This window comes from Lissotriton vulgaris, chromosome 6 (genome assembly GCF_964263255.1).
Source record: "Lissotriton vulgaris chromosome 6, aLisVul1.2, whole genome shotgun sequence".
Classification (NCBI taxonomy): domain Eukaryota; kingdom Metazoa; phylum Chordata; class Amphibia; order Caudata; family Salamandridae; genus Lissotriton; species Lissotriton vulgaris.
Genome location: NC_141694.1, coordinates 1494069016 through 1494090762, shown reverse-complemented (window position 1 = coordinate 1494090762; position 21747 = coordinate 1494069016). Strand labels below are relative to the sequence as shown.

General features: G+C 45.3%; 1 protein-coding gene across 1 annotated transcript in view; it reads right to left on the bottom strand.

Moving 5' to 3' along the window:
• EML6 (EMAP like 6) overlaps positions 1–21747 on the bottom strand; it is a 748837-nt gene that overhangs the window by 370775 nt on the left and 356315 nt on the right. Inside the window, exon 12 of the mRNA XM_086927650.1 lies at positions 15716–15822. Coding sequence (XP_086783776.1) covers positions 15716–15822 — 107 coding nt within the window. The remainder of the gene's footprint in view (positions 1–15715; positions 15823–21747) is intronic.

The following is a 21747-nucleotide window of genomic DNA, read 5'->3' as shown; positions in this document are numbered from 1 at the left end:
GTGTGCTTTTTCTTCTTCGGTCCAATCTGTTTTCCACTGTCCTGACATTTTTAGAATCTTCTGCCTTCTGTACCGGTCATCTACCTGTCCAATAAACTTCTTCTCAATCTCTGACACTTTGCAAGTCAGATTGTTTCTGCGTGCATATGAAGTATCTAGTGTATCCCAAGGAAGAAAGAATTTTGCTAATCTATCTTCCTTTTTATGATAGTCCCACTTATTCATTTGCTTATAATTCGGGACTTCAGGCAGTACCGAATCATAATTTGAAAAGTAGTACTCGAACCCTTCTCTACAATAAAATATACTAAGCAATAAACTACATGTTATCCCATATGTCAGTGGGAGATGATGATATCTGATGCCTTCATCTACGGAAGCCGGCAATTGCATGCAAACATAACAATCCTTGGCCTCCATGGCATCAATATACTCGTATAATAGCTTGGCATATGCGTTTGATCTAAAATTCCCCTGCGACTCGTCTACGTGTAACCTACGAGCTTCATCTGCCAGTGACGCCTTTTCACGAATTACATTGCTCTCCTCCTTCTTCCCAACAAGAGCAGGTTTCAAAGTCGTTACAGGCTTTACATCTGTTGTCTCCTTTACGCTTGTATGTCCCACTATGTATGATGTGGTAACTACTGTAATAATGAGAAAAATTACTACTGCTATTAGTGTACCTATTATGCATTTGGCTTTTTGGTTTGGGTTGCCATTCTCCATGTTATCAAACAATGTAGCTCTTTATTTTTCGAGGAAAAGTTTTCTTTTTCAGATCTTTGTTTGCTTTATTTGCTTTCTCAGTCTGTAAAACACTCTTAACCAACAAAAGTCTCTTTTTCACAACAATGTCTTTTATCTTTAGCAACAGACAACCCTAACCCTTCTCCGTCCTCTAAATGTAATCCCTAATTTGATTCTTCTTTCCACTCGGCGCTAGGTTATCTTCTTCTTTATAGCTTAATTATAAAAGTCTTTATGCGTCTACAACAATTCTCGTAAAGATCAGTAACTCCTCAGACTCGATTCCAGGAGTCAACATCCATTTTTCCACTATCACAATTTGATCGAGATTGATCACTTGCACTTCTCTCACTCTCCCAGATCTCTGTCTCCAGGATATCTGCTAGATACGTCCATTCAGGGGTGGCGTACCTCCTGCAGGGCACACGTACCCTTCTTGATCTTCTCGGACTCTCAGAGCCTGAATCCGTAGCTTCTTCGTCCAGTTCCGAATCTTCAGTGATCAGGACAAGGGTTCTCTCTGAATTTGCTCTCAAGGTTGACCTTCTCCTTCTTTCCGGCCAACTAGCTTCTCCATTCCTTGTCCTCCTGCTCCTTGTTCTTGGACTCGTCTCTTGATCACTTACAGCTTGTTCGGTATCTGACTCGAACTCCCAGCTGTTTTCTTCTACCGAGGCAACTTCGGTCTCACTGGTGTCCTGACCGTCGTCAGCCTGTTCCGACACAGGCTCAGCCTCTTCGATCACCTCTACAGCTTGACTTTCCCTCTCTGTGGCTTCTCCGCTTTCCGCTGGATTTTCATCCGAGAGAGGAGCTGTTTCTTCCAGAGGTGCTGGAACTCTTCGGGTGTGTGAGGCGTGTATCCAGTTGGGCAAGCCTCCACACTTTACTGCAGTGTTCGTAACTAGTATGACTTGGAATGGTCCTCGCCAGCGCACGTCTAGACAGTTCTTCCTGACATGCTTCTTCACCAGGACCCAGTCCCCCGGACACAGGTCATGGCACAAGTCTTGTGCTGATGGAACCTCTGCAGCCTGGACCTGGAGGGACACAGAATGAATGGCATCAGATAGTCCCTTGCAGCAGTCCAAAATCAAATCGTCTGTGATGTTCAACAATGCTGCAGTCGGAACCGATGGCAGTCTCATAGCTCTCCCCATTAGCACCTCGTGTGGAGAGAGACCTGTCCTTCTATCGGGTGTGCTACGTATGCTCATAAGGACCAATGGAAGTGCATCAGGCCAACTCAGGGATGTCGATGAACAAACTTTGGCAAGTCTGGATTTTATCGTGCTGTTGATTTGTTCTACAATCCCCGAAGCTTCTGGTCGATAACTACAGTGGAGCTTCTGGTCGATACTTAAGGCTGAACATAGCATCTTCACTATTTCGCTGTTGAAATGCGTTCCTCTGTCCGATTCCAAAGAGGATGGCACCCCAAACCTCGGTATCAACTCTCTAAGCAACAATTTTGCTACTGTAAGTGTATCGCACCTACGTGTAGGGTAAGCTTCAACCCATCTGGAAAATATACAGACAATCACTAAGACGTATCTGAGTCGATTGCACTTGGGCATTTCAATAAAATCCAGCTGCATTCTATTGAAAGGCCCCCCAGACCTCCCTATGTGACTCAAAGTGACTGGTGTTCTTTTCCCTACGTTTAGTTGCTGACAGATAGCACAACGCTGACATACTGCTTCTGCCGCTACTCTAAACTTCAAGTTGTACCACGTTTGTCTGAATACTCTCACCATAGCATCTCTACCTATGTGTGCTGGTCCATGCAATCTCCTTGCCATTGGACTAACAAATTCGTTTGGTAAAACTGCTCTCCCATCTGCAGAAATCCAAAAATTCATCTCACTTTTGGTACACCCAGCTGTTTCCCAAGCCTTTTTCTCAAAATCTGGTGCATTTTCCTGGACACACTTCAACTCGCCCCACGTGTCTACAGTGTCTAACAACATAGTCAAATCAGTTCTTTCTTGTATTCCCCCCACTTCTACATTGGTGTGAGAATACCCCTGTTCCGCACAATAACGTGCAACTTCGTCTGCGTATCGGTTTCCTTGCGACACAAAATCTGTATTCTTTGTGTGCGCGGCGCATTTGACAACCGCTATAGCTTCTGGACCTTGTAACGCTTCTAACAATAATCTCACGAATTCTCCATTCCTAATAGGAGAACCCGAGGAGGTCATGTAACCTCTTTGAAACCACAACTGCCCGTAGTCGTGAACTACCCCGAAACCATACTGGCTATCGGTGTATATGGTGACTCGAATTTTGTTGCCTGCCAAACAGGCACGGGTCAAAGCAATGATTTCAGCTACCTGAGCGGAGTGTACTCCTTCCAGGCAGGCGGCTTCCACCACTCCGGTGATAGTACAAACTGCATATGCTGCTCTCAGCTGACCGATATCGTCTCTTACGCATGAACCATCAACAAAGAATATTTCATCAGGGTCAGTCAATGGCTCATCTACGATATCTGGTCTTGGTTTGGTGCATAGTTCAGTCACATCAAGGCAGTCATGATCTGTACAGATTTCATCATCAATATCATTTGGAAGTGGCATCAAAGTAGCAGGATTCAAGACAGAGCATCTCTTTAGGGTCACATTCTCAGCAGCCAATATGACTTGCTCATAGCGTGTGAGCCTGCTATTCGTCAAATGCTGAGTCTTGGTCCTGGTCATTAGCAACTCCACAGAATGCGGTACGTACACCACTAACTGATGTCCCATCACCACATTTTCGCATCTTTCAATGCTGACACCCGTTGCAGCAACGGATTTGAGACATCCGGGCAACGCTGCGGCTACTGGATCTAATGTAGCCGAAAAATACGCAACTGGTCTACGCGCATTTCCGTGTATCTGGGCCAAAACTGCTAAAGCACAACCTTCCCTTTCGCAGCAGTAAAGCAAGAATGGTTTCTCGTAATCAGGCATTCCCAAAGCCGGGGCACGACACAAGTCCTCCCTCAGCTGCAAAAATGCCATCAAACAATCTTTGTCCCATGGTACCGGATCACTCACCCCCTTGTGCGTCAGTTTTTGTAAAGGTTTTGCCTTCAGTGAAAAGTTTGCTATCCACTGCCGACAATAACCAACCATGCCTAGAAACATCCTGACTTCTCTTTGTGTTTTAGGCGCGTTCATTTTCATGATCGCCTCTATTCTGTCTGGAGACACCTTCCGTTTTCCCTTTTCAATCCTATGGCCCAAGTATTGCACTTCGGTCAGACAGTACTGCAATTTACTTGGAGACACCTTGTGTCCGTTCTCGGCCAAGTGATTTAGTAAGGTGATGGTGTCTACTTTGCAAGCTTCCTCAGTTTCTGACGCCACTAGAAGGTCGTCTATGTACTGGACCAGAACCGAATTCATGGGCAGTACTAGACTTTCAAGATTTTTCTTCAGCAGCTGGTTAAAAATCGATGGGCTCTCTGTATACCCCTGGGGAATACGACACCATGTTAAAACACGATTTTCCAGCTTAAAAGCAAACAGATACTGGCTTTCCTCATCTAAAGGGATCGAAAAGAAAGCCTGGCACAAGTCTATCACTGTGAACCATTCAGCTTGGAACGGTATCTGAAACAATATCACTGATGGATTCGGTACCACTGGACAACATGAAACAACGATATTATTAATCTTTCGAAGATCCTGCACTATTCTGTATTTACCACTAGGCTTCTGCAAACCCATAATCGGGGAGTTACATGGACTTCCCACGATCTCCTTCAGTATTCCCTGTCTAATCATGAATTCTATCACAGGCTTTATTCCTGCAATTGTCTCCGGTGTCAACTTATATTGTGGTGTTCTTGGATACTCGGCATTGGGTTTTACCATGATCTTTACCGGTTCTACCCCTTTGATCAGTCCTATTTCTTCTCCAGTAAAATCCCACACCTCAGCTGACACTGTCTCCTTCAAGTCCTGTGGAAGCTCCTCCACCGTCAGGGTAGGATATAGTTCCACGCATTCCTGCGAGTTTACAACCTTAAAATCAGCATCATCATCGTTAGTCTGCACTTCTACTCCTTCAGGTGTGCAATATATTGTGCAATTTAATTTACACAACAGATCTCTTCCTAGCAGACATACAGGGCTAGAATCACAAATCACAAACTGATGTTCATCACTGTAATTTCCTATCTTCACTGACACTGGTTCTGTCAGAGGATTCGTCATTCTCCTATTTGCGACTCCTACCACCTGAATCGTCTCTCCCGACATTGGCAGACCTGGGACTACCGCCGATCTCAAAGTGGATCGAGTGGCCCCCGTATCCACCAAAAAGGTCGTAGGACATCCAGCCACCTCAGCTTCTACGTATGGTCCTCTCTGGTCTACTTCCAGGGCTGCTCCTAGGGTACAGTCTTCTTCCCTATTCACTCGTTGCCCCGTAAGAGGATCAACGTAGTAGCATTCTTATCCTCCTACGAACAGTGGCAGTTGTCTATAGGTTTTTCCTCCATTTGCAATGCGAGGCGGTTGAGGGAACTGAGCTCGAGGAGTCTGAGTCCCCCCTTTGATAAACTTTCCCTTCGGGACCACATCCTCCTCCTGTTCTATTTCCCCCGTCTCGACATTATAGGGACACTCGCGTCTCCAATGTCCCACCTCGTTACACTGATGGCACCTCGTTGTCTTTTTCAGTGTCGCAATATCTACCCTAGGTCTCGGTTTTTCTTCCTCATCTCTGTTTTGATTATTCTGTTTCTTCCCTAGGGTTCCTGTTCCCTGTTGCCGCTGTCCACCCTTTCCAGCTGACTGCATCTGCACCAACATCAGCTTCTCCTTAAGTTTCTTTGCTTTCGAATCTATTTCATCGCTACAGTACCTCGCATACCTCAGAATCTCATCTAAAGGTTTGTTTTGCCAACAGATCAAATGCTGTTGAATCATTAAGCTTATGTCTGGTCGCAATCCTAGGACGAACTTCGACAAGAACTGTCCTATGTCTTTAGGATCCATCACGTCCAATCCACTGTACTGTTTGAATGCTTTCAGCAATCTCTCATAAAACTCGTGAACGGTCTCTTTAGGTTCCTGAGTTGTTCGATCTATCTTAACTCAGTCTATGTCCTGCAACGGCACCTTCTCTTTTAACCATGCAATTACCCTCTCGTACTTTTCCATGACTCTCTCTGATGGACCATTCATCCGGACATCCCTCGTGGGTTCACAAATGGGCCATTCGACACTAAGCTTGCATGCCGTCCACAAATCTCCGGGTACTACGATATCAAACAGGGTGTTCAAGTCGACCCACAGCACCTTAGAGATCTTCACGAATCTCTCTACCTGTTTGTACCACTCGACGGGGTTCTCCCTTAGTTTTGGGAAAGAATTTGTAAATGCCGCTAAATCCCCCCTACTCCAGGGCACATGCACGTAGCTTCCGTTCGCGATTTCTCGCAAAGGGAAAGCTTCCATTCGCATTAGCTCTCCATCCGGGGACCTCGTAAGTGTACTCCTTCTGACGGATCCCCTCTTGGACCATCTTTCCTCCCATTTATCCAAATCCCTCCACATTCTGATACTCAGGATCAGTTCCTTTATGTGTACTTTCAGCCCAATCGTCCTACGCTCATCTAGATCCTGATCCGTGCAGTTTAGCCTATGGTTACCCTGTAAAGCTTTAGTTCGTGATAAGTCTATCATATACCTGTCTGCCAACTCAGATAATTTTTCATGAACTGACCTCGCTTTCCGAGTAACGTCCTTAGATATGAACAGTATTTCATCCTGTTCATACAGATCGATCCTTTCCATTGGCAATGTGCCGTCTATTATTTCATCCAAATCTGATTTTAAACTGGTTACATCGAGCCGTTTTGCTTTTATCTCAGCTCTCAGTACCTCACTCCTAGGTGGTTCGTTTACATCCCTCTCACCCCCACTACGAGTCCTACGTCTGGGCACAGGTGAGTTATGAGGCGTCCTTCTTGCTTCTCTTTGTTCCCACCTCTCTAAGTCCCAAGCTTTTCCATCTTCCCTTGGGGTATGGTGGAACAATGTTCTATTCCCCATCACTGCATTCTGTCTTTTTAGCTCGGCCTCTCTAGATGCGAGATAGGATCCTCCGTTCTGTTCTAAATCACTGCTATTCCCTTGCTGTCTGGTGTCACTCAATAAACGGAAAGGTCCTTCACGGTCCTCCATGTTCCCGCGATCTCGTCCGTGATCACCGGATGCATGGCGAGACCCTTCGCGACTCCCTATATTTTCGTGACTCCAATGTCGCACATTTTCGTCCGGTGCATGGTGAGTGCACCTGAAACTATTTCGATACTCCTGCGTCTTACGTTCTCCCTCACTAAGAATGAGGCGAGGCATCCCCCCACATCCTGTACTCTTGTCTTCACACAATTGTCTATTGCCACTGATGGTATGGCAAGTATCTCCTTTGCTTCCTTGACTCCCTCCCTCCCACTCCGGGCTGCTTTCGCCAGCTCCGCAGTGAGAGAGGATCCTGTTATCTTGATCTCTCCATTCTGCTTCTGTTTCTATTCTTTTATTCTGAGTCTCTTCGGCAGCATCCCATTCTTTCAAATACTCCCTTAATTCCTTAAAGGTTTTTGGTTTCGGTCCCCTCAGATCCATCTGTCCTCTCTGACCCCCCTGTTCTATCCAGGGATCCGTTACTGGACCCAATGGGGTGCTCCGATTCCTTGGTCCTAGCAACTGCCTTTGGGAATTGATCGTATTATTCCTACTTTCCATCTCTGCCCTTTCCCTGTCCCACCGTGCCTGTTCCTCCTGCTGGGCTCCCTCCGGGTTGTAGATTGACACTATAGGACCTATGGTAACAGGTACTTGTAGAGCATCCGGCAGCTGATACGACCTTGCACACTCCGTTTCTGGCACCTTCTGGACCACGAATCTTCCTACTACTCTCTGTACGGGACTAGATTGAGGTACTTCCTCACCTTTCTTGGGATCCCACTCTGTTACTGGGAGCGGTTTATATTCCCCCCACCTAGCCCCGTCCCCTTGCTGTAGTTCGGGACTTTCGGCTTCTCTATTGTACGGAGGTGGTCTGTCTAATAATAGCCTCTCTATCAGATCCTCATCCGGCTCGCTATCCTCATCTTCTTCTAGAGGTTTCTTTCCTCCTGTAGCCTCTAGCATTGTGTACAATTTGTCTGCTTCTATTTTTTGCACCCTCCACTTTTTAGCTTCATCGTCCCATTTAGCATCCTGCACTGCTTTTACCGATCGTCTCACTCTTTCTTGGCGTCTATTCGAGCTCTTGTCATGTGCCGCCCTGAACCATGCACTAAGGGCTTCGAACTGTGTTGGCCTCGGTAGAGGTCTCGTTGCTAGCATTACCGCTTTCAGTTGATTCAATACTTCTAACCTAAACGTCCCGTATCTCGGGAACGTCAGTTCCTCATTTCCTTCTGTTAGCTTACTCCACTCCGAGATCCATAATATGGAGTGTAACCCTACATTCACAGCCATATAATAAGCTGGTGTGCCTTCTGGTGGGGCTTCCTCCCCTGCATACTAGCTTCCTCTATCTCTCTTAAAGATTGCCCTTAAACGCTTAAAACACTTCATTTTCAAAAATCTACGATTTTCCTTAATTCTCTTCCTTATTTACTTCCCGATGACAAACAACCAATCCCTGCGCGGCTCTCGCTGACCAGCCTATCCCAGCGCGACTCTACGCTAACCGGCCAATCCCAGCGCGGCTCTTACGCTGACGTCACTCGTCCCCTCTGCAGCAGTTCCCCTCCTTTCTCAGCTCGTCTCACGGTCTTGCATGCGTTTTCATTCATACGCCGAAAAATGACTACTTCCGACCAAGCGATCACTTTTCTTGACTGTACGTCCACAGTCTAACTGTAATTGTCACCTCAACTGACGAGACGTATTTCCTCTCACGTTCAGACGCTCGCCTTATCTGATAGGTTACTTACACACAGTAAACGTCCGACCAGCGTCCGTTACTCATACACTTACTCAGACATTCCCCCTATCACGGTCCTGCGGGCGATCAATGGTACTTCATGACCCCCTTTACAATGGTAGACAATTACTCTGGGTGTTCGATACACCCGAACCACTTAAGCCCTCTCTGGACTTAAGATTTTATCCGGTTGCGCGCGCTCACAACCTTCCCTCAATCACACTACAGGCATTCAACTCCGCTTGACATTACAACACAGGTACAACACAAAACACCGCAATCTGGCAACGCATGACCCTTATACTCACTCTCGACCGACTCTGCTGCTTTTCTCTCTCGCACCGTCAGCACCTTCTTCGGCAGGGATTCTTCTTCTGGTCGTCGATGACTAGGGACCTTGGGGTAATCTAGACCTGACCTAGGTTGCCTTCCTCAAGAAGCCAACCATCTTTCTCTGCTACCAACTGCGGGGAATGAGATTTTGATACCTTTTTCTGATTACTTAGATACCTATCTCATTCATCCAATTTTGGATCGATTATTAACTGTCATTGAGTAAAAGGCAAACCCACATAAGTTAGATCAACCCCATAAACTGACGCAACTCTGAAGAACCACTTACGACTGATAAAGTTTAAAAAGTTTAATATAAAATTAATGTCAATTGCATATACAATCCTCTCAGGATAAGATTCAACAAGTATACAGGAACTAAAAGGAACATAAATTCTCTAAAGAATCTTAGTCTACAAAAGAATACAATCAAAACCAATTCCAGAATCAACAAATTGAATAACATAGACACAAAGTGGATCTGTTGCGTCATCTAAAAGAAGATAAAATCAAATTAAATCTGTCCCTACTCTATGCTAAGTGACATCCTTATTCTGCAAGTTCTTTACCTAAAAAGGTGTCAGCAGTTTGACTTCCAAAGAAGTTCAAACTTTCTTAATCTCTGATGGAATTCTATTTCGAGAAGCAGTACCCTTTCTGCCTACCCATCCGCTCTCTAAGGGTCCTCGGCCTACTGCTCTCTTGCGCTCTGCTCTTTCTCTCTGACTCCTCAGGCCATCTGCGCTTGCTCTGCTCTCTTCTCTCTGACTCCTCAGGCCATCTGCGCTTGCTCTGCTCTCTTCTCCCCGGGGTGCTGTCCCTAAATACAAAATCACAGTATGGGTGGAACGCCCCTTTGACGCCCACCACGTACACATTTCACGTGATCTCATTCTGGGTTTTTCCATAGCTTCATCTCTTCGCGTCGTCCGTTAAGTTGACCTTGCTTCTTAGGCGCCATCTTCGTCATCTTGCTGGTAACCTCATGACATTCCAGTTGACACTTTCAGAGCAAAGTCTATCACCTCAACAGAACTCTATTCATTCGTGTTGTGATTGTAACCTCGTTTGGTCCTGTGAACAGTCACTTCGTAACAAGACCCCAAATTCCAAGCGTCTCTTATCTCATTTAAGCCATAAACTTCATCCGGCATTGTCACTTTAAATTTAACAAGACCTTTGACTCTTGGCTCGCACGTACAGATCAAAGCTATCCCCCTCTTCCTGAGAGACCACTAAATTACATGCAGTGGACTACACTCTTGCGAATCCTTGGTCCGTTAGGTTAAAATCACATATGACCACACTATTCTAAAATTCCTACAACTCTTCTCTACACAGTATAACTTTTAACACACTTATATATATAATCGAATTAGCAAACTATTGATTATAAGCAAATCCTTGTTACATAAAATACAATGTTATACTCTCGTTCCTACACAGTGCTATATAGTCTACACATTTCTTTGCTTCACATTTCACCGCTTTCTCCGTTTAATAATTACATACGTATATTCAGTTTAGCACGTTTATGCATTTTCACATTTCTATTTCAGACCACTATATATACGGTCTTTCTAATTCTAATGCACATTCTAAAATACATACGAATACATTTCCTATTACGTAAGTTACATCGGCTAACTTTACGCTACAAGTGCTACTTCACGTTACAACTTCTAACTTTATGCGATATGCTTGTAAATATGGTACGGACATATGTTTCATTCAAATTGCGCTCTCTCAGGGGCGGTTAAAATGGCTTTAGCATAATCCGCTTTAGCCTTCAATATGCATAGCTTATAGTCACATAGAGCGGCCTTAAGATCTATTTTCTCCTCTTCCTTATAGGCAGTACGCCATCTCCTTTCTAGCTTTCTGCATTGTTGTTTGAGCAGCCATAATGAAGCATAAGCCAGGGAGCAGAGAGTTTACGATCAACTTTTACTTCTTTTAAAGGAATGATTCGATCCAGAGTTTCTGATATTCAGTTTTCCAAGATGGAGAGATTGTCTTCTACTGAATATCCTCAGTCAAAGGTCGAAAAGGAGAGAGAGGAGAGATTATCTAGGCATGGCCTACTGAGTTAGTTCCAAGCTCTTCTGTGGCATATACTGACTCGATGCCCTTTGACTTTGCTAGGCTCTCTACCTGCTGGCGAAAAAGCTACCAGGGCGTGGTCGGTCCAGCAACAAAGTGTAAAATGTGTCTACACTCACCAGCCCAACTGCCAAAAAAGTAGAGATCCAGAGTAGGAGCATGCCCAAGTTTGTCCAGGCCCAAAGTGTTGCAAAAACCTACTAAATCTCTCAATGCCGGGGAAGGAGCTTTTCCCACCCAAAAGTTAAAATCACCCAATATGACTATTTTTTTTTTAATTATTGAAATTTTGAGCTTTAACACAATCATCTAGATCTTCTAGAGTTATCTTGACTATTTTCTGTCCCTTATAAATAAGACAATTGACAAAACCCTCCCATACATGCCGCCCCCATTTTGGCTCGAGCTAATGTGTATATTTTACAGTAATCCAACATCCATGCGAGGTAAACAATACATATCGTGTAAATCAGTTGTAGATTATTAACATTGTATATCCAGTTCACAGTATTGCATTTTTATATCGTCCACACCACCTGACATTATATACAATCCCACTTCTACACATTCCATCACATTTCTTGTAGGTCTTTGGCCACAAATTCATCCATAATTACATTGCAGTCAAGCAATATTGGCATCTTCCTCAACCCCCATGCTCTTCTCTATGTAGTTCTGCTCCATTCTACCCTCCCCCATTGCACTACTTCATCGTACCAGTCTGACAGTTTGGGTGGTCTGGATGCCTTCCACCTCATGGTTATGTTTCTTTTCGCCAGTATCACTGCCATATTCACAAACCTTCTCGTAGGGTTTCCCTTCTTCCCTTTGGGGCTTAAACCTAAGATACAACAGTCCAAGGACCTGATGTTCTCTGTCGATGCCACGCTGTTGACCAGGTCCTGCACAGTCGACCAATAGGTCAGTAGCCTAGGGCAGTTCCATAACATGTGTAATGAGCCTGCATTGGGAGAACAGCAGCGGGGACAATCACTGACATCTCTGGAAACATTTAGTTAAGTTTGTGTGGGGTTAAATACGCACAATGTATTATCATTAGCTGGATAAACTTACATTTCGGGTTTCAGGAGACCTTACTCGGGTGTTCCAATAGTAACCCCCATTCCTTGTCCGTGAGTGTGCGGCCAACATCCATGTCCCACCTATGTTGAATTGAATGTAGTGACACCGACGTATGTGTGCGGATACCCCGATAAAGCCATTTTGTCAAAAGACCCCCATTACCCATCAAGTATTGCATATGTATCAACGCATGGGTCTGTGGCTCATCCCCTCTAGATGCCCACAATGTCTTAATATAACGGTTAATGGGTGCATGCAACAGAAACAGCCTATCTGTCACCCCCAACCCCCTCACAAATGCATCATGGCACATTAGTGCGCCATCGGCGAAGAGGTAACCAACTGTGGACACTTCTGCCTCTGTCCATGTCCCTATATGTCTGAGTGTCACCCTTCCCGATGAAAGTGGAAGGCCCAGTAGAGGTATATTCGGACCGTAAGGCGCTGAGACTTTGGTGTATCATGTAGCCCTCGTCCAATAGTCCAGGGCAATGCGCAAAAGCGGGGGCACTGTTGACGAAACTTTACTGCCCGGTAGCAATAGTACAAGCAGTTCCCCATTCTCCCATGCTTGCGTGGTCATGGATATCTCTCTCAAGTTACGGCCTTTTATCCAATATGCCAACCACTGCAGTTGACCTGCATAGCAGTAATCTCTCATGTCAGGGACTCAGATTCCTCCGTGCTTTGTGGCTAATTGTAGTTTAGTGAATCCTATGTGCCTACGTCCCGTGCCCCATACCAATTCAATTAGTAGGGTGTCCAACAATTTAAATTTAGACAGCGGTATCAAAATGGGTAAATTAACAAAATAATATAACATCCTCGGTAGCATTACCATTTTAGCTATGGCTACCCGGCCAGTCACCAATAGCGGTAGGGAAGTCCAAAACTTTATCTGTTTCCGAAGAGATGTGATAAATTGAGCTAAATTACCGTCTAGTATGTCCTCCACGTCCCAGTATATTTGAATGCATAAATATTTGAAGGTAACTGGCACGGTCTGAAATTTCCAGCGACCAAAGTGAATTGGTTCATTCCTGATTACATCATTAAAAAAGAAGGCGTAAGATTTGTTCTCATTTATCGTAAGACCGGAAAACTTTTGGAATATTGAAAAAAGCTCTGGAAGAGGGTCATACACTCCATCTAGATTGTTAATGAATAGAATAATGTCATCAGCATATGCCGATACCACATGCACCTCCTCATTTATACATATCCCCCTATGGCCTGCCGTTGTACGCAGTTTTTGCAGAAGAGGTTCCAGTGCTAGAATAAACAATAGGGGCGAAAGCGGGCATCCCTGTCTGGTACTGCTCCCCATCTGATATTGACTGGAAATGTTTAACACCATATTACTACATAGATCTAAAAGAACAGGTAAGTATGAGCCAGATGGCCCTTGAGGGTGGTAGCATAAAATACCAGAGCACAAACAGCCTTCGCCATCCTTGAGGGAAAAGCCCAAAAAATCTGGTCCGACCAAGTCATCAAGACTCAGTGGGACAAAATTCCACTTTTCCTTAAAAATAAGCCCCATACCGCATCCCGTCCTATCCTTCCGCAGTTCATGAAAAATCTTAAATCCCGGAGGGCAGGCTAAACCCAGATCGACCAGCAGGTCAGGGGAAGTCCAGGTTTTTGTTAGAAAGCGTGTATCTGAGCTATAACAGCTCCGTAATACACCTATTCATGTTGCATGTTTGGCCAGGGATCTAACATTTAGCAGTCAACATATTAGAGTTGTCACCAAAGGACAAAGTTGCTGACCTGGGGGACGGAAGGGTCCGTCTCTTGTAAAAAAGTTACCTCCGTTGGAGCAATCGGCGTGCCAATATCAAGCAGATGGTTTCTAGAATAGCAGTGACTAAGCTGCACCTTCTCCAGGCTTCCATTAAATTTTTCAGCAGTATGGCTGGTGCTGTGTACGGCCGGTGCATGGACGGGAACAGACCAGCTTGCCTTTGGTGCGCCGCTGGTGCACCCGCTGTGTGGTTGCGCTAGCATTGGTCTTTTACACCCAAAAAGACTAGAGCACTAACAAAGATGGCAGCTGAGGATGACGCTCTCTGACAGGCAGTACCCCCTCATCTAAAAAAAATAACTCCATAGAGCCAGCGATGGTAAGCAGAGGAATATATAAAAAGGAAGCAGAAACAGGAATTAAAAAATTTAGAATACACAGAATTAACAGCTGGATCTCACCCTCCACCGTTATGGCAGTGCAGTCGCTCTAGCATCGGTCTTTTATACCCAAAAAGACTAGACCGCTAACAAGGATGGCGTTGAGGGTGACGCGCTCTGACAGGCGGTACACCACTCGTCTAAAAAAACACCTCCATAGAGCCAGTAATCCCAACAATGGAGGCGGTGCCTGTGGAGGTACCACTGTAAGGATTAGGATGTCAATTTTGGGGAGCCTTTTCATGGCGGCCCGCCTGCCATTGAAAGGCTGTTGAAAACTGACTTATGGGGCCCCCAGCAGGGCCTTCATCCTCCGGAGGCCTCTGCGATGTGGTCTGGGGGGCACATGTGGTGTCCCCCAAATATCCATGCACTGTGTGCCAGGCACCAAATGAGGCCTTCCACACGGTACATGTGCATGTTAGTTTAAAAACATCCCTTTTTCTATTGCGGCGTGTGGCGTGGCCTTTTTCTGGGCCATAGCACAAGCTGCAATTGAAAAGGGGATGTTTATGACTGCCTGCACAGCGGTCATATCATAATTGGGCTGGGAGGATCGCTGATTCCTTATCAGACGGTCTCGAGCCTGAAGTTATGGCGGTCGGACACTCGTCCGACCGCCATTGTAAGGAGGATTTTTGTCTTTACATTTGTCATTTATTTTATTATTTTTAATTCGAAAAGTGTTTGCCCATTCGGCTGTCAAGGGCAGCTGAACAGTGATACTGAAGACTTCATAGGTGAGTCAGTGCATGCATACTGAAACCCACACATACTGGCTGTGTTTAATGTTGCCTGTTTTAATGCTTTCCAAGCGCCACCAATGAAAACTGCAAATGCAGAAATAGGATGTGCACAGCGCAAGCTCCGTTGTTTAAGCTTACTGCTCTCTAGTTCAGCCCTTCGCAAACTATGAAATCCGAAGATTCCTGGCTCTTATCTGCAGAAGGATTTGGCATAAGAATGCTACAAGTAGCATTTGTAGATCTGAACCATAACATTTTGGACCAGTGGATCAGCAGGCGCCCACCCCTACATCTTTTAGACAACAATGAATTGAGCCAATGTGATGTGAACTGCTGGTGTGTTTGATGACAGCGAGGTGAGTGGTGTTCCCAGGCTCAGTGATGCCTTTTTGTGGATCAGCTCTGATTTTTTGTATCTGAGCTACTTTTCAGTTTCGAAGAAAAGCCATGAGAAAAGATAACCCAAGAAGAATTTTTTCAACAAAAATAATTCTGATGAATATAATCAAATTGAACAAATAGACTAGAAAGAGGAAGTGAGATAAAGATTCTGGAACGCTAAGGAGTTTACTGACCTGACGATCATAATTAATCTGAGCCTCCAGTTCAATATCTGAATCTAGCTCTGGCACGTCGGACAAGTCAGAATCAGATTCTTCACTGTAGGAATCATTGGCAGCCTCTGCATGAAGCAAACACACAAGAAGGAGTTAATGTCAGCAAAAGAACAAGAAATACCACATAGGGACTAAAGCACAGCCCAAAAAATCAGTTTTTAAATACAGTAAGGTAAAACATGCTCATTATGCAATCAGTGTAATCAGTGCTTAATTTGTAAAAGAATGAGTGCCAGTGCCTAAATAGCTGCTCAAGAGGTCCTATTAAAATCTGCATAATGTTGAATTCACCTCCAGGCCTCTTTAACCCCTTTGATGATCATGACGGGACCCAGCCGTCATGAGCCACTGGTGGCCTGTGCGCATGACGGCTGGGTTCCGTCACGACCCCGCCCGCAATTGGAATGTCCAGCACCGGGCTAGAATTCCTGCAGCAGACAAGGCGTTAATCCACTGCCAGACACTCCCTGCACCTTTATCTTTAGCTTCCAGGTTCCTGCTTTCTCCATTGGTGACGATTTTTCCATCTTTCGCTTTCTCTTTTTTCCCTTATGAGTGTTTTTAGGTCGAGCCTGGGCAGAGCATGCGCTGCTCTGCAAGGCATGCTGTATTAGAGTATGGAGTTGAAGCTATGCCCCCTCTCTTCCCTTATTTTTCATTGGCTTGTGTCTTTGTCCTTTGTAAATGCTAGCTTCTGATTCGATAATCGGCTTGTTAGTCCCTCCTTAGTACTGCCTTGTCTTCATTTAGAACCTCCTACGCTTTTATTTCTGTTGTTACTCAGTATGTCTTATTCAGTCTGTAAGCACTATTTTCTTTAATGAGTTTCTCCTACTGCAGACTCGGCAGGCTTTTCTGCAAGATTCAGAGCACCATGTGCGCTTTTACTTTCCAAGCAGCCGGGACAATGGCAGCCACTTCTTTGCAATGCAATAGGTCTTGCATTTACGAGAGTTTGAGCTACTGGCATAGTAAATGGTGATATCTTAAATTCTTTGGGGTTGTTTCCAAGGGCACCATGCCATGCTAGCACGTGAATAGAGGCCAAGCCCCCTTCTTTAGACGAGCCGCTTCTGAAGTAGGGGGCGCGGCCACCTGTTTGGGCCGGTTTTACAAAAAAAAAAATTGTTATTCAGACAAATGCTTTTTTTTAACGTGCTTTCACTTTATTGGCGGCTGTGATCCTTTCCTTTAACGAGGCTCGTCTAGAGAAAGGAGGTTTGGCCTCTATTCACGTGCAAGCGCGGCATGGTGCAACTGCACATTCCTGCTTTACCTACAAATGGAGGATTAGACAGCTATTGGACAAACCACATATGTATGTTATAGCATAATTAATTGAGGAAATCTGCATCTTTCATATATTCTCCATGCTGATTTTTTAGTATTTCATAACAGCAGGATTTCTACTGCAACCAAATGAAGACATCTACAAAGAATATATTCATGACGTTAACATGCCTCTCAATTTACTTACTTTTCTTGCACCCATTGATGAAGTGTGGGCCTTATGTACAACAGACACCCTACTGAATGATGCACAGTATAAGTAAGTTTCTTTTAGTCTTACTTCCTGCACTCTCCTATATCCAACTAATGGTAAATGATTATCAATCAAAATTAATGTAACAGGGCAAAAAGCACAAGCTTGAAACAGTACCATGACCAAAGAAAGCATCCATTCTGGGACCAGAATCCGGAGAGTAACCGTAAAGATCAATTAGGAGTATTTCTTGGGGACACGCCACACATCTCTTTGTCAGGGATATGCATTTTTAAGCTAACCGAGGCTTCAATTCACTGTCAGAGCGGCAACGAGGCTGCTCAGACCAATCCTAGTGCTGCTCTCATGCTATAAAAACAGCATCTGGATTGGTTGTGAAACCTATGCCTTAAGAGCTCATCCCCTTCCGGCCCGACGAGAGGAGCAGCAAGGCGGTGATCAGCGGGAACGGAGTGGAGCGGCAGGTAAGTGTATAACTTCGAAACCCCTCTCCTCCCCAACATCCCGCCCACCTCTTGCAGCCGCTCTACCAAATTATATATTTATATAGGTGGCAGCCACTAATGAGTGAGTGGTGTGCACCAGTACATACCTTGCAGTTATGTGGAACATACAGCTGCTGATATAATTCTACCAGGAGATTCCTCAGAGTTTGAAGAATCCATCAATAGGAGATGAATGTCCCACTTGTGCGACAAAACAACGAAGTTACAGTTGCCTTCCATTTCTAAACTGGTCATGAAAAGTTAGAAACTGAGTGGCAGAAATGGTGGAAAACACGCGCCTTAGAAACTAAACCCCCATGGGCGGGATTAGTGAAGAATACATCTCCTTCTCCAGAGAAAGAAACATGCATGTCTAAGGAAATCCACATGTATGTAATGTGACGTAGGCAACCTAACAGTTTCCTCATTTCCAGCAATTGAAAATTGCTTTTTTATGATCATTAAAGTAGCTTCCATAAAAAGGACGACTAGAGTTTGTGCATCTGTGTAGGTCATCGTGAATCTGCTTTGATCCTGGAATGTGAAAGGCGAATAGACTGCGAGGAGCTACATACCACACTGTCCAGAACAATCTGATATCCCAGTGATTCTTAACCTGTGGTCTGGGGAAGCCTTTCTAAGGTGTTGGCGACTGCTTGGAAAATTAAATAATATTAACAGATTAATAAAGTGTATATAACTGAAGAAACAAAATGTAAAATTAAACAATTTAAAACATTCTGTAAACGTTAGTATCGTCTAGCGACTGACTGTAGGGGCAGTGCAAATGTATCAATCACAGTACAATATGGATGATGAGTGGCCTCCATTCATTTTAGAAAAGCTCCAACCTTCCCATTAAAATTAAGATTGTGATTTTCTTTATATATTTGTGAATGAAATAAAATATTTCATTATTTGTGTATTTGTTTCATTAATGATTGTTTCTCTATTCGTTTTCGTATTGTTTTTCGGTTTAAATAATCAAAAATGCTTAGGTGGGGTGTCCCCGCCTTCCAATGATGACTTAGTGGGTCTGCCGAAAGTCAAATAATGATAATTCACTGGGGGTCCCCGGGTTCCAGTAATGACTGAGAAGGGCCCACAGAAGTCAAAATGTTAAGAAGCGCTGTGCCACACTACTATAATCCTTCACGCACAGTAGGTGAACTCAGTCAAGACCGAGAACCATCACATCTAATGGCAGCATCTTTGAGAGCTCCTACCTCTGGAAGCTGCATCTCCAAGCTGCAGCACTCGAACAAACGGATGCATCTATAAGGCGCGTGTCTATGGCCATGAGCAGCCCTCGACTCACCATGCTGCCAGTCTCGCCTCTGCCCACTGCTCCATGCCACCTGTCTGCCTGCATCTCGATACGGCGCAGTCTGCAGCCTGAGATGCGCTGTCTGCAGCCTGAGATGGCGCTGTCTGCAGCCTGAGATGGCGCTGTCTGCAGTCTGAGATGGCGCTGTCTGCAGTCTGAGATGGCGCTGTCTGCAGCTTGAGATGGTGCTGTGCAACATTATGCAGGCTTTGCATAATGACTTTTCCTGTCTCTCCAAGAACAGAGTGATAAGGACGCTGGATCACTTCTACCAGGTGTTGAAAGACACGCGCAAGGACACTATCAGCATCTGTACCCAGGAGGATCACCGCGTCACCCCTGCCGTGCCAATGTCACTCAATGTACACACACCTCTGGCTTCTGTATACACACAGGTCGCTATTACTGATTCGGTTCGTTGTTTTCCTTTCTGCTTTGCCGATCGACTCTGCTAAATCACACTCCAAGTCGATGGCTTTAAGGACATCACATGAAGCCGAGGCAGGACTCCGCGTTTCTCTCATTCTTTTGCCCTGGTGATCGATTTCTGTAATCGGGGTTACCAAGGTGATTATAAACTGTTTGAATATGTATTTCTGTACACATCCGTGTGTGAAAGGTAAGCGCTAAACCAGTCTGAGGATGATTAGGATTACTTACTATTAATACCAGCGCGCATTCAGTCTCCAGGTGTCAATGTCACCTGCATCTAGGAAGGACATTCAGTCCGACGGCGCGCATTGGCCTGTCAGGGTTTCCCTTCGGACAAGTCTCAATGTGCCACACTGTGCTTTGAGGATATAAAGTTTAAACACTTATTTGTACCCATATATTTCATATCTCAACAAAACAAAATATATATTTTTGTTATTTTTTTTTAATTTCTTGCTAATTGTTCGATTTAGATTTGCTTTTTGCACTATCAAATGTATGGCTTCCTTGTCGGAATTGTCGAGCTTCCTAATGTTAAGAAAATCCTCAGTAGGAACGGTCTAGTATCAGAAGCCCACAGGGAGGAAAGCCAGTCCTGGCCAAAGTGAGAGGGGTCCCTCTGCTCTCTCAGTTCAGTTCCTGCCATAAATGGCATAAGAAGAAGGTGTGCATCAAATCATCATTATGCTGCAGGCTTTCCTGTTGGACGGGTGCCTCTGCAGCCACTAGAGCAGTCACTGTGTCAGCATAGAGGCTTCGACTGCCAAAGATGAGAGCCCACCTACAGTGTCCCAGAGACTACAACTACAAGCCAGCTGACTGTACCGTTTAACTCAGCATGCCAGGGACAAACCACCGCATGCAGCGCCACGCAAAGACACTGAAGCCTGGGGGTGCAAAGTCGCTGACCACAGGGGCCCGCAACAACGAGTTACCACACCGTTTAAGTGCGAAATACGCACATACAAAGTGTGAGAGTGGGACTAATATGCAAAGAGGAAGTTTGCTGACGAGCTGCGCAACATGGTTAAAAGAGACGACAAGGCTAGTTGATCTTGTATAGGCAAGACCTATTGGCTTTGCAATGCTTGTTGGTATCAGCAGGAAAAGCCGCAGTTATACCAGCAGGTGCAAAAACACAAAGGCTTATGAGGAGGATGGCTCACCACCACAGTAAGAGGAGACAGTACAGTCTACTGCATGACAACGTATTGTGCATTACATTTTAGAGGAAAATCATTATTTTAAATTGGCACAGGAGGGGCCACATAATGCGGAGGGCCCCACAGCATTACTATTAAGAAACAAGATTACAAAAAAAGTACTAAGATGCGACAAGCGATTGCTGCATCATAGCACTTTTTGGTTATGGCAGCTGGAGACCTTGAGGTGAGTATGAGTCAGTAGCACTGTTGCTAGGAAAGTTGGGTGTTATACACAGAAAACATGCGTTTTTTAACGCCAAGGGCCTCATTACGATGTCGGTCGGACGCCCGCAGTGGGATTGGGACCGACCAACAAGTAGTCGGAGGTCCCACCAACCAAATTATGAATTGACCGCCGTGTAGGCGGACAGAATCATAACTTTTTCCATTGCGGCTTGTGCTGTAGCCCGAAAAAGGCGGCAGCACAAGCCACAACAGAGCAGGGATGTTTTCAAACATCCAGGCCCCTTGTGCCAGGCACCATGTGGTGCCTGGCGCATGGATGTTTTGGGGGCACCACAGGTGCTCCCCCTGGGCTCATAGCGGAGGCCCACAGGGGACAAGGGCCCTGCTAGGGCCCCCCAAAGTCCCATTCCGGATACCTTTTCATGGTGGTCGGACCGTCATGAATGGGCCATCATAATCCCTACGGCGGTGCCTCCACGGGCACTGTCCCTATTGTAGGGAATACGATCTGACCGATGGGCTCGAGGAGCCGGTCGTAAGTGTCGGTCGGTCCCTCCGACCGATGCTGTCTGACCAATTGCATCATACTGTGGCAGTTGGACCGCCCTGCTGGATGTCGGCTGGAACACAACTGACAGCGTTGGTTGCGGTCCGACCTACATCATAATGAGGCCCTATGCGTCTGATCTAAGGAAGGTGGAATAAAAATACTCCCAGAGCAGTCTATTGCAAGATGGCAACATGACACCAGTTGAGAAGAGCTGCTACTTACAATGAAACCATAAAAAAAGAGTGACAATGAATCCCACCAATGTTAAGTAATGAGCCGGATCGAAGCCCTTGTTAAGTTT